General features: G+C 43.3%; 1 protein-coding gene across 1 annotated transcript in view; it reads right to left on the reverse strand.

The window, feature by feature from the left end:
- ANO2 (anoctamin 2) overlaps positions 1–12,900 on the reverse strand; it is a 340,921-nt gene that overhangs the window by 172,468 nt on the left and 155,553 nt on the right. The window contains exon 11 of the mRNA XM_061124073.1: positions 7,953–8,087. Coding sequence (XP_060980056.1) covers positions 7,953–8,087 — 135 coding nt within the window. The remainder of the gene's footprint in view (positions 1–7,952; positions 8,088–12,900) is intronic.

Consider the following 12,900-nt stretch of genomic DNA (forward strand, 5'->3'; position numbering starts at 1 on the left):
CCCCATGGACTGTAGCCCGCCAGGCTCCTCTATCCATGGGGTTCTCCAGACAAGAACACTAGAGTGGGTAGCTGTTCCTTCTCCAGGGAACCTTCCCAATCCAGAAATTGAACCCAGGTCTCCCACATTGCAGGTGAATTCTTTACCATCTGAGCTACCAGGGAAGCCTGGCGCTATATAAAGTCCCATCCACATGTGCTATGGGGCTAATGGGAAGCATCAACAATTATGAATAAATCACCCACCAGAGGTCAGAATTTATTATCCTCATTCAAGCATGAGTTATCTCATTCGTGTATTAGAATGGTCACATGGAGGAATCAACATGAGCATATCATTAGACCAGCACAAGGTCTTCCTCCCAGAAGGAGAAGTCATGTAAAGAAGAATGGAGTCAGGAGGGAGGAAGCCCAACTTCTAAGTGAATCAGCCATGCGACTGTTTGGAGAAGACGGATTAGTAACCTCAACTTAATAATAATTATCCTAACCACAAAATGGGATGCGAGAGGCTGGAAGAATAAGATGTGTATTAATTGCTCAGTTGTGTCCGACTCTTTTCGATCTCATGGACCGCAGCCCTCCAGGTTCCTCTGGAATGGAACCTGGGCAAGAATTCTCCATGGAATTCTCCAGGCAAGAATACTGGAGTGGACTGTGCCATTCCCTTCTCCAGGAGATCTTCCCAACCTAGGGATCAAATCCAGGTCTCCTGCATTGCAAGCAGATTCTTTACCGTCTGAGCCACCAGGGAAGTCCAGGCAAGCCACCAAGGAAGAATAAGGTAAATTCTCCCAAAGTCTAGATTCCAAGAATCCAAGAGAACAAAGCATGAGTCAAATAAACATCATCTCTATTCTCACTTATTTTCAGTATATTTCTCTTTACCGGACTCATGTATATATTTGAAATTCCATTCACTTGTTAGGTGGATCAGCTGGACCCAATAACTTCAGACTCATCGGGTGCTTGCAAATAAGAAGCGAGGATTTCTCAGCCCCAACTGGTTTCCCCAATAACCCTCCACACTGCAGTCCGGTAGGAAAATGAATGAACTCATCACTCTGGTGTGTGATATTTCCCCTCGGAGATGAGTAGATGGCTCAGCTCATCACTTGGGGGAAAAAGGTGGAGAACTAGAGATTTCATGAAAATGAAGCACTGGCTGTTCTCACGAAGCAGCTGGAGGCGACCAGACCCCATGATGGGGAGGCAGGGATCACAGGCCGAAACCACAGCTGGGTTTTCTCCGGAAAGAGGCAGCAGAGGGCGCTACTGAGCATGGGACAGCCGGCTGAGGGAGCTGGTACCCGGATGCCTGAGCCAAGGGCTTAGATGAAACCCAGAAGCCGGCTGGATGCTTGTGTCTAGCTCCCATCGCTAAGCAGTCAAAAGGCTTCACCGAGGGCTGTCGGCGTCTGTCAAGTCCCAGCTCTCAGGCTCGTTTTTAATGAGCCTCGGCAGGGAAGTCCTTCTGTGTGAGAGAATGGAAACTCTGGGTCTCAGGATAAATCCCAGCTCCTCCACGGACTTGCTGCTGAGCACTCCACTGGCAAGTGTCAAGATCGGTGACTCACTCACGACGACAATATTAAATAGTAATTTCTTAATAGTAAGTTCAGCCATGCTGACTTCACCTGGGCATGTGTTTATTGGTAACTGGAGAGCAGGACTGAAGTCTTCTGGGCCAGACACGTGATGGCTGCCTGGTAGAGGAGCTGGTGCTTTTAGGAGGAGAGTGCCGATTGGAAAACAGATTCATACGGAAAACTTGTCAGTTTGCACAAAGTCCAGCAAACAGCTTTGCTTCTGAGCCGTTATCTGTTCTGTCACTAAGTCGAGTCCGACTCTATGCGACCCCATGGACTGCAGCATACCAGGCTTCCCTATACTTCACTACCTTCCAGAATTTGTTCAAATTCATCACCAACCAACCATCTCACCCTCTGTTGCTCCCTTCTCCCCCTGCCTTCACTCTTTCCCAGCATCAAGGGCTTTTCCAATGAGTTGGCTCTTCGAATTAGGTGGTCAATGTAGTGGAGCATCAGTCCTTCCAATGAATATTCAGGGTTGATTTCCTTTAGGATTGAGTGGCTTGATCTTGCTGTCCAAGGGACTCTCAAGAGTCTTCTCCATCACCACAGTTCAAAAACATCAACTCTTGGGTGTTCAGCCACCTTTATGGTCCAACTCACATCCATATATGACTACCGGAAAAACCATGGCAGTGGCGATTTAGTCCCTAAATCATGTCTGACTCTTGTGACCCTATGGACTGTAGCCTGCTAGGCTCCTCTGTCCATGGGATGCTCCAGGTGGGAATACTGGAGAGAGTTGCCATTTCCTTCTCCAGGGGATCTTCCTGACCCAGGAATTGAACCCGAGTCTCCTGCATTGCAGGCAGATTCTTTATGGACTGAGCTATGAGGGAAGCCCTCAGGAAAAACCATAGCTGCTACTATACAGACCTTTGTCTGCAAAATGATATCTCTGCTTTTTAATACACTGTCTAGGTTTGTCACAATTTTTCTTCCAAGGAGCAAGTGTCTTTTATTTTCATGACTACAGACATTATCGCAGTGATTTTGGAGCTCAAGAAAATAAAATCTGCCACTGCTTCTCAAATCTTTGTCATGGAGGAGATTTTTTACATATATACAAGGAGATGGATAATCCTAGAAAACCTAATCTCAATCAGAACTATTCCATGCTAAAAGGTCAGGGGAAAAAAAAAATATTAGCACCACCTTGGTACAGAGTACTTTGAAATGTGAATGCTGTGTACATAAATGGTTTTAAAATTAGAATACAGTCAACTGACAATCATTTGTACAAAATGGCAGCCATGCTAGCATGGATAGTCCCACATCATTTAGGTTTGAAGTCAGAATGCTCTGTATGTATTGGGTTGGTGATTTTTTGTTGCATCTTTTGAGTTTTTGATGTAAGCAACTGGAAGAAGATTCTGGAGAAATTCTGCCTTAGGATGACATTAAAGGACTTTGTAGTCTCTGAGACAAGCTGAAAGAGGGGGAGACGCCCCAAGAACTGAAGTCAGGTCTGGGTCATTCACTAGCTGCATCATCCACAGATTCTTAGTTAGAAGCCACAGTGGCTATAAATCCAATGACGTGTTTCTTCAATCTATCATGTTCTCTCGGACACAGAAGAAGGTTGATGAATGGTTTGACCATCAGGTGAACCAAGACCCCGGAGTGGGTGGTGTTCTCAATGAGTGACCCACCGCTCACAAGTCCAGTGACATACAGGGCTCTACTAGCCACAAAGGGAGGCAATTATTCAAGAAATTCAGACAGAACATCTGCTATTAAGATCTCAGCTCTAAAATAACCAGTTTTTTTTAAATGTGGTTTAGATTAATCACCTTTAAAAAAAAAAAAGCTCCAGCCTTTCCCATGCATGTAAGCAAATGGAGAACAAACGGAACCAACCCCTTGCTAAGCAGACGAAGGTTCCTAGACATATCACGCACATATGGAAATACTATTAAATGAAGCATGTGACTCACATATCAAAGTTATTGGAGATAAAAGGTACCATTTAAAGTTTCACGCAATGTAACTTTCCTGGTTTTGATGCTGGACTGTGGCTTTATAAGACATAATCATTGGGGGAAACTGGATGAAGGGTACATTGGGCCCCTCTGCACTATCTTTACTGCTTCCAGTGAATCTGTATGGTTTTCAAAACAAAACACTTTTTAAAAAAGTGATACACAGATACTAAATTCCAGGCCTGATGCCCAAAGTGGAGACCTTTAAAATAATCCCAGGAAGGGTGAAAGTTTTTAATCGCTCAGGAGTGGCTGGGAGGACAGGGAAGCCTGGCGTCCTGCAGTTCATGGGTCCACAAAGAATCGGACGTGACTTGGCAACTGAACAACAAAACAACAAGGAGTGACTGATAGACACAAACCCTCGAAGGGTACAAATTTATCTGGATTCTGTATTGGGATTTAGAGGCTGTTCTTTTATTGACAAGGAGTGGTATCGATTGTTTGTGAGTGTTCATCGGGCATGGAGCTTGGACTTCTGATAGATATACAATCACGACTTAGGAGCAGTTCTCAAAAACTACTTCATAATATGCTTGATTTTTTCTATTCACACCTTCCTGGTTGACCATACCCTATTCTGAGTATGAAAAACTGAGGATCAAAATTTCAAATTTTATAGCAGCCAATTTTACACATTTTCATTCAGGAAAGTTAAAAAAGTTCAAAAAATTTTACAACAGACTCCACTATGCAAATATAGACATATTCTCTATCCATAAACACACTTATATCACTAAATTGAATGTCATGAAACAATTCTGATACTTCCTTCTCGTGATGAATACTAAAATTATATTTCATTCTACTCTATCTTATCTTATTCTTTGTTGTTTGGCCACTCCGTCATATCTGGCGACTCTGTGACTCTGCAGACTATATCACGCCAGGCTTCCCTGTCCCTCACTAACTCCCGGAGTTTGCCAAACTCATGTCCATTGAGTCGATGACGCCATCCAGCCATCTGATCCTCTGTCACCCCCTTCTCCTGCTCTCAATCTTTCCCAGCATCAGGGTCTTTCCTGGCTAATCAGCTCTTCACATCAGGTGGCCAAAGTACTGGAACTTCAGCTTCAGCATCAGTCCTTCCAATGAATATTCAGGGTTGATTTCCTTTAGTCTTATTCTACTGCATTTTTAAAAATACTTATTTATTTACTTGGCTGCACCAGGTCACAGTTGTGGCACACAGGATCTTTTAGTTGCCATATGTGAACTCTTATTTGGAACATGTAGGATCTAGTTCCCAAATCAGGGATCAAATCCAGTCCCCCTGTATTGGGAGACTGGAGTCTTAGCCACTGGATCACCAGGGAAGACCCTTATTCTAGTTCATTTAAAAGATAACCATTAAATTGATTCTATAATCCACTAATGGACTGCTATCCATAGTTTATAAAACATCACACACTCGACAGGCATTGTGATGTATCTGCAATGATGATGATCTCATCGTACAAGCATGTACACCTGCACACATATAAAAGCCCACACGTGTGCACAGGTACACGCCTTTGCAGCATGTGTAGACCATGGTCCCTTCCAGCTGCCGTGGCCACTATCACACGCGTTCCCATGTGGGGAACCAGGGCGGAAGTCCCAAGTCCTGATCAACCAGCACATGGACTCCCTACCCGCCGCACTGTTGGTCCTCAGTGCATGGGACGAGTCCTCCAGTTTGGATCAACCTGAGACCCTAATCTCCAGCAGTCATAATGGGGCAACAGAGCTGTGTTCTCTGAGAAGGCACCAGGAGGGGCCGTGGAGCTCCTGGGCTGCCAAGGAGGGTCAGAGCCCTGGGGAAGATGCCACAGATTACTGGGGAAAGCAAAGACTTTGGAGCAGGAGGCATGTGCCTGCATGCTCAGTTGCTTAATCATGTCCAACTCTTTTCAACCCCATGGACTGTAGCTCACCAGGCCCCTCTGTCCATGGGATTTCTCAGGCAAGAATACTGGAGTGTGTAACCATTTCCTACTCCAGGGGATCTTCCTGATCCAGAGATTGAAATTGCATTTCCTGAGTCTCCTGCATTGGCAGGCAGGTTCTTTACCACTGAGTCACCTGAAAAGCCAGGAGGCAACAGAGGTCAAATCTCAACCATGGTGGACTTCCCTGGCAGTTCAGTGGTTGAGACTCCACACTTCCACTACAGGGGCTGAGGGTTCGATCCCTGGTCAAGGAACTAAGATTCCACATGCCGAGGGGCATGGGTGAAAAATAAATAAATAAAACATCAGTGTGATTTCACTGATCTGGGTTAGAACCAGGGGCAAATTAAAAAAAAAAAATCCCAACCCTGACAACTATTACTTGCTGAAGCTGGAGAAGTTAGGTGACCCTGCCTCTCCATGGAGACCATGTCTCCATCTCTCTGAGGTGAGAATAAGAACACCTATCGCTGACAACATTGATCGTTTCAAGATCGAAGACACAGCACATAAAAACCATCCAGCACTGATACAACTCACACGAGGAATGCAGTGTGTATTCCTTCTTCCTTTGGACTCCCCAAGTAGTGCAGTGGTAAAGAATCTGCCTGCCAATGCAGGAGATATGGGTTTCATCCCTGGGTCAGAAAGATTCCCTGGAGAAGGAAATGGCAACCCACTCCAGTATTCTTGCCTGGAGAATTCCATGGACAGAGGAGTCTGCTGGGTTACAGTCCATGGGGTGGCAAAGAGTCAGATATGACTGAGCACGTGTGTGTGCACACACACACACACACACACACATACACACACACACACACACCTTCTTCCTTTATGCTGTGGATGGCACAGCCCTGAAAACATAGCTCAAAGGTCCTAGAACTCCAGTCAAGAATCCTGGATGGATGATGACAGGGTTCTATACACAAATATTGAAATCTCTGGGCTTATACTAAGGTATTTAGCTTTATTCTAACTACATACATGTCATCGCCAGTTTCACTAATTCGAAAGAGCTTTTCTACAGAGTGACACAAAGGACAGAGCCACCTGGTTCTTACCACTTATCATGCTATCCTCAAACAGCCCAGCTCTCCCTGTTTCTTCAGGATAGTCCTGACTTCCCCATCACCACCCCCCACTGCAGTGGACACCTGCAGGCTGCCCAGTGCCCCCATCCCCCAGGCTATTGAAGGAGAATCCCTGCGGCACAGTGTCACCCTGCCCTCCCACCCCCCCAGGCATGATCAGCTGGTCCACAGCCGCCACTTAGGCCAAAAGGAGTCGACAGGACTTTTTCACTTGGGATCAATCACATATAAAGCTCTTAAAATGTGACACCCCATGAGCTACTAGCAGCAACATTCACATCCTATGGAGAAACTCTGTAGTTAAACAAGAAATACTTGAAAGAATCAGAGACAGCCAGTAAATAGAAGGAATCCCTATTTCCATGGTCCTTTGGGCAAACCACGTGCCAGCCACTGGATCCACTGAGGCCTCCACACTGAACCCCGAGAATAAATTCCCTTTTTTGCTTAAGCTAGTTTCCATGCACTTCTATCACTTACAACTGCAAGAGTATTAAAATACACAAATGATGCTTCAGTTTGCCAGGACAGTTCTGGAGGTGCCAAGAGCTTTAAATTCTAAACATTGGCTAAGTGTCTCGTCTGTCCCCTGTACTCTATTTCTGCCTGTGTTGGTTCATTCAAGAATTGTATATGAATACTTTGCTGGGTGCCAGACACTGTCTCCTTTAATCCTCAGGATACCACCATGAGGCAGGTGTTAGTATTGCCATTTGACAGCCGAGGAAATGGAAAGTCAGGGAGCAAGGTACCCCGTTTCACAGCTAATATGTAAAACAGTCCACCCTAAAGGATGTTCTTTTGTTCAGTGTCTATTTTTTTGTAGGATCTCTATTCCTCATCAGGACCAGCCTTTGTTCCATCTCTTGGATCTTCAAGAGCCCCCTGTCACCTCCTGCAGTCTCTGACTCCCAGAGCCAGGGCTGAGGTGTCCTCAATTCATAGCATTCTATTCCAGCAGTAGCTGACCACATAGATGCCATCCCTACGCAATGCCACTCAACACTTGGTATGGCTGGAAAATGAGAGAAAAATGCCACAAAATTGAGGGGAAAAAAACTTTTCCCAGGCATAGTTTCTTTTCTCACCAATTATCTTCTACCTGCCCAATCAGACCCTGGTCCTGGAGAAGAGTTTGACCAGGAAAAGAAGTGGCCACACTCAGCGTGACTCTGAGCCGTTCTCAGAATCCGATGCTCCCCGCTCTCTCAGGAGACAAGGAAAGGAAGTGGGAAGGAGGACACAGGGTGGGGTTCTGGAAGGATACGTGTGAAATGTACGATGTCCTTGCAACTGGGATGACACTCTGAACGACTGACATGTGGGAACTGAGCCTTCGCCTTTAAAATCAGCTCACCTGGGAATATCTTCTTCAATGGTTGCACATCCATAAAGAAACACGATGATCCCAATGACAGATGACGGGATAAGGAAGGATGTATATAATCCCAGCCAGGCAAAATACAGTCCAATCTTTTCTCCAAAATACTTTCTGGAAAAAGAAGAAAATGAAACATGCGTTAAGAAGATCATAGACTTTCCTTCTCTCTGTTTGCTATAAACCTGACGATGGGCCGGCACAAATGGAAAGGGACGGAAGTTATCTGGGGAAGGTGGGGGGATCTCAGCACAGGGAATCAACAATTAGTGTTTTCTGAAATGAATCGCATTCCATTAGAATCACATACGCTGTTGATGGAAAGAAGTTGCAAGAAGGAATCCAGCCCTAACGGCAAACTGAGAATATGCCATAAATTTTGGCTTCTTTACCAGACACACGTGAATAATATCTCAGCGTTTCATGACTGCCATAGCACTCAACCCACAGAAAAACACACCGTTTTGAAACTATTTAAATAAAATTCACACAAATTTGGGGGCATACACAATGATGTATGGGCTTCCCTGGTGGTTCAGACGGTAAAGAATCTGCTTGCAATGAAGGAGACCTGGGTTCAATTCCTAGGTTGGGAAGATCCTCTGGAGAAGGGCATGGCAACCCACTCCAGTATTCTTGCCTGGAGAATTCCAAGGACAGAGGAGCCTAGTGGCCTTCAGTCCATGGGGGTCACAAAGAGTCAAACATGACTGAGCGACTAACACACACAAACACATACACACTGATGTATACAAACCAATATAAATACAGTCATAGAAAAAGAACTAGAAGAAATTAGATAAAATACAGGTCATGGTTTCTTTAGCTGATGGGTGGTTTCTATTGCTTTTTTTTATGTTTCTGCATTTTTTAACTCTATTTTTTCATGAATTCCTTTTTATAATAAAAAGTCGTTTCTTTTCAAAAGAAAAGGTACCATCCATATCTTTTTGTTCCCCAGATCATACAGTTAATAAATGACCACATTCAGTCTCTAAAAAGGGGTTTTCCCTTAGATGAATATTGATCATGGATGCTCGATGAGAAAAACACAATCCACAGAGAAGAAGTATGTTTTATTTCTCAGGAGCCTCTGACATAAAACACAGGAGGGAAATATGAGCTCAGCTCACCTTTTGATCTAAAGACTAGAGAGTAAGGAAAACAAATAAAACTTATTTATTGACCACCAGAGCACTGCTTCCACTTAGGATGTAGACAACTGCCAGGAAATGTAGGTTTCATCCTAACAATAAAAGAAAGCTAGATAACCTGTGAATCAAAACTTTTCATGAGCCCATCAGACAGTAGAAACTGCAAGGTAATCAGATGAGCCACACTTTTTTAAAATGACAAGCTCCTCCAAGGAAAAATGGACTCACAACAGTTTTGTTGGCATGAGGCAAAAAGGCAGTCACCATAAAAGTGAGTAAGAAGAAACAGCTAAAAATTTTTAAGACACTGGAAGCTGAGCAAAGGTCAGCATGACAGATTGAATAACTGGGCACTCCAGACTCAAGAGGAGGTTGTACTCATTCACAAAATCCTATAGGAAGACCAGCAGGCTTCTCATGAGAAGGACTGTAGACAACATAGGGGCCAGAGAGAGCCCCCTTAGATGCATACAGGCAAGAAAGCTCACCCATCTCCCTGAACCATCTTTCTTTTAAACCAAAAGCCTCAAGCAGAGGGTAACAAAAATCAGCAGTTTGATGCTGGGGAAGGGCAGGAGAGAGACCCCCCACCCCCATGGGGCAAAGGGCTGAAAGGGAACCATGAGGACCAATTTCCAGTGCCCTACAATAGATGTGAGAGTTGGACCATAAAGAAGGCTGAGCGCCGAAGAACTGATGCTTTCAAACTGGGATGCCGGAGAAGACTCTTGAGAGTCCCTTGGACAGCAAGGAGATCCAACCAGTAAATCCTAAGGGAAATCAACCCTAACTATTTCATTAGAAGGGCTGATGCTGAAGTTTAAGCTTCAATACTCTGGCCACCTGATATGAAGACCCAACCCATTGGGAAAGACCTGACTCGTGCTGAGAAAGATTGAGGGCAAGAGGAGAAGGGGGGCGACAGAGGATGAGGTGGTTAGATAGCATCACTGACTCAATGGACATGAGTTGGAGCAAACTCAGGGAGATAGTGAAGGACAGGGAGCCTGGCATGCTGCAGTTCACGGGGTCGCAGAGAGTCGGACACGACTTGGTGACTGAACACCGACAACAACCCCCAGGAAGCACAGTCACAGCATCCCACCACCAAGGAATCTGAAGTCCGTGGTGCACGAGTGATTCCAGCAGCAACGACACCCAAAGCCACCTCCACCTCTGACTGGACCGACCCCGCTCCCCCACTAAAGGCCTGACAGAGAGGCAGAAGCCTGTTTCCGGGCATAGACACCATTTACTTAGTCTCTACTGTCCTTTCAAACACAGTGTTCAGAACTGAGAAAAAAAAAGTCTTGAGCAGGACTTCCCTGGTGGTTCTGCCATTAAGACTTCACATTCCCAATGCAGAGGGCTTGGGCTCAATCCCTGGTCAGGGAACTAGAGCACACACGCTGCAACTAAGAGCTGGAGCAGCCAAATAAATAAAAACAGATGAATGTTTTTTTTTAAAAAAAAAAAAGCTTGAGAAACATAAAAAATGAACTGTTAAGAAATGAGGAAATCAATAAAACCAAAGTTGATCTAGATGCCACAATTATCATACAGGGATTTCTCTCTCTCTTTTTTTTTTTTTTTTGATGTGAACCATTTTTAAGTTAAGTTTAAAGTTTTATTGAATTTGTGACAATATTGCTTCTGTTGTATGTTTTGATTTTTTGGCCATGAAGCCTGTGGGATCTTAAGTCCCCAACCAGAGATTGAACCCACACCCCCTGCAATGGAAGGTGAACTCTTAACCACTGGATCACCAGGGATGTCCCATACAGGAACTTTAAAATAATTACAATAATACGTTAAAGGAAGAATCTAATACAAAAGAGAAAATTGGGAATTTCCACAGAGAGACAGAAACGCAAGAGTGTAACATGGAAATACTAGAGCAAAAATATTTTATCCGATATGAAAAATGTCTTCATTAGAATGTCTTAGCAGGTGACTGAATGCAGCTGAGGAAAGACTCAATAAACTTGCATACACGTCAATGAATACTATCCAAACTAAGATACAAAGAATAAAGAAGAAAATAGAATCTGTCGATCAAGGGCTACAGGCAGTATCAAAGAAGGTATCATATATGTAACTGAAGTCCCAGAGGAGTAAGAGAAACAGGATAGAAGCAATATCTGCATGGATTATGATTAAGAATTTTCCAAAATTAATCAAAAATAAAAAACAGATCTAAGAATTCTAAGGAACCCCAAGCAGAACAGGTCAAAAAGTAAAAATAAAATCTTACACACTTAGACACATCATAATCAAACTTCTGAAAAGCAAAGATAGGAAGAAAGAAACCTTTAAGTTGGAGTGGTAGTGCATGCGTGCTAAGTTGCTTCAGTCATGTCCAACTCTTTGCGACCCTATAGATTGTAGCCCGCCAGGCTCCTCTGTCCATGGAGATTCTCCAGGCCAGAATACTGGAGTGGGTTGCCATGCCCTCCTCCAGGGGATCTTCCTGACCCAGGGATCGAACCCAGGTCTCCTGTGGCCCCTGCACTGCAGGCAGATTCTTTCCTGCTGAGCCACGAGGGAAGAATGCTGGAGTGGGAGGGGCGGGAAGAATGAGGAAAGGAGGGTATTAGGTACAAAGGAACAAAGGTGAGACTTATACATAATTTCTTGGCAGAAATTATGCAAGCCATAAGATAAGAAAGTGGCAACTTTAAAGTATGGAATGAAAAAAAAAAAAAAAAAACAGTCAATCCAGAATCCTATAAAGAAAGAAAGTGGCTTTCAAAAATGAGACAAAATAAAAACTATTCAGCAAGCAAAAGCTGAGGGAATTCACTGCCAACAGATCTGAACAACCAGAAATGTGAAAGGAAGTTCTTTAGTTAAAAATCTAGATATACAGATCTTTCATGGAGAGTACCAGAAATAGTAAAAAAAATAATGGTAAACATAGAGACATTTTTCTTATTTTTTATCTTTTTAAAAGGTAATTCACTGTCTAAAATATCATTCTCAATGGGGGCAAAACTGTCCCCAAGGGAACAAAATTAGTTCTTTGGAAGCCGAAAACTATCTTAGTTATTACAGTTATTTTTAAGGCTTCCAGAAGGCCAAAGAACATAAACTGATGTACAGTACATCTGTAATATTTTAACTGTGAAGAGGAGATTCAGGAAAAAAATAATGGCTACAAAGTGCCTTAGGAAAGAAACAATGGGGAAAAAAGTTTAAGAAACACTGGCATAGAACAAAACCAGTTACAACATATTGTGGTGTTCACAATAGACATTAAAGTGAAATCTATGTAGTAGTAGCACAAAATATAGGAAGGAGGAAATTGAGGGCGGAAACTGAGGTATGCTGTTGTAAGGTTCTTATGCTCTATGGGAAGTAGTATAAAATTATTTGAAAGCAAAATATGATACGTTAATGTATTTTGTAAACCCTGGAGCAAGCACTAAGTTTTTTAAATGGCTGATACTGGAGATAAAGTGGAATGATAAGATTTCAAAAGAGGGCATGAGAAGAGGAAAAACAGGAACAAAGAACAGACAGAACAAGTAGAAACAAATAGTGATATGGTAGATTTAAAATACAAATACATAAATGATTACATTAAATATAAATGTATAAGAAACCCACATGAAATATAAAGGCATTTACAGAATGAAAGTGAAGGAATGGAAAAAGACATACCATGCCAATGCTAATGAAAAGAAAGCTGAGGTATAAAAGGGATGACCAAATAGTCATAAAGTGATCAATTCATTAAGAAGACCAAATAATCCTAAATATTGATGCATACA

This window comes from Dama dama, chromosome 22, assembly GCF_033118175.1.
Source record: "Dama dama isolate Ldn47 chromosome 22, ASM3311817v1, whole genome shotgun sequence".
NCBI lineage: Eukaryota > Metazoa > Chordata > Mammalia > Artiodactyla > Cervidae > Dama > Dama dama.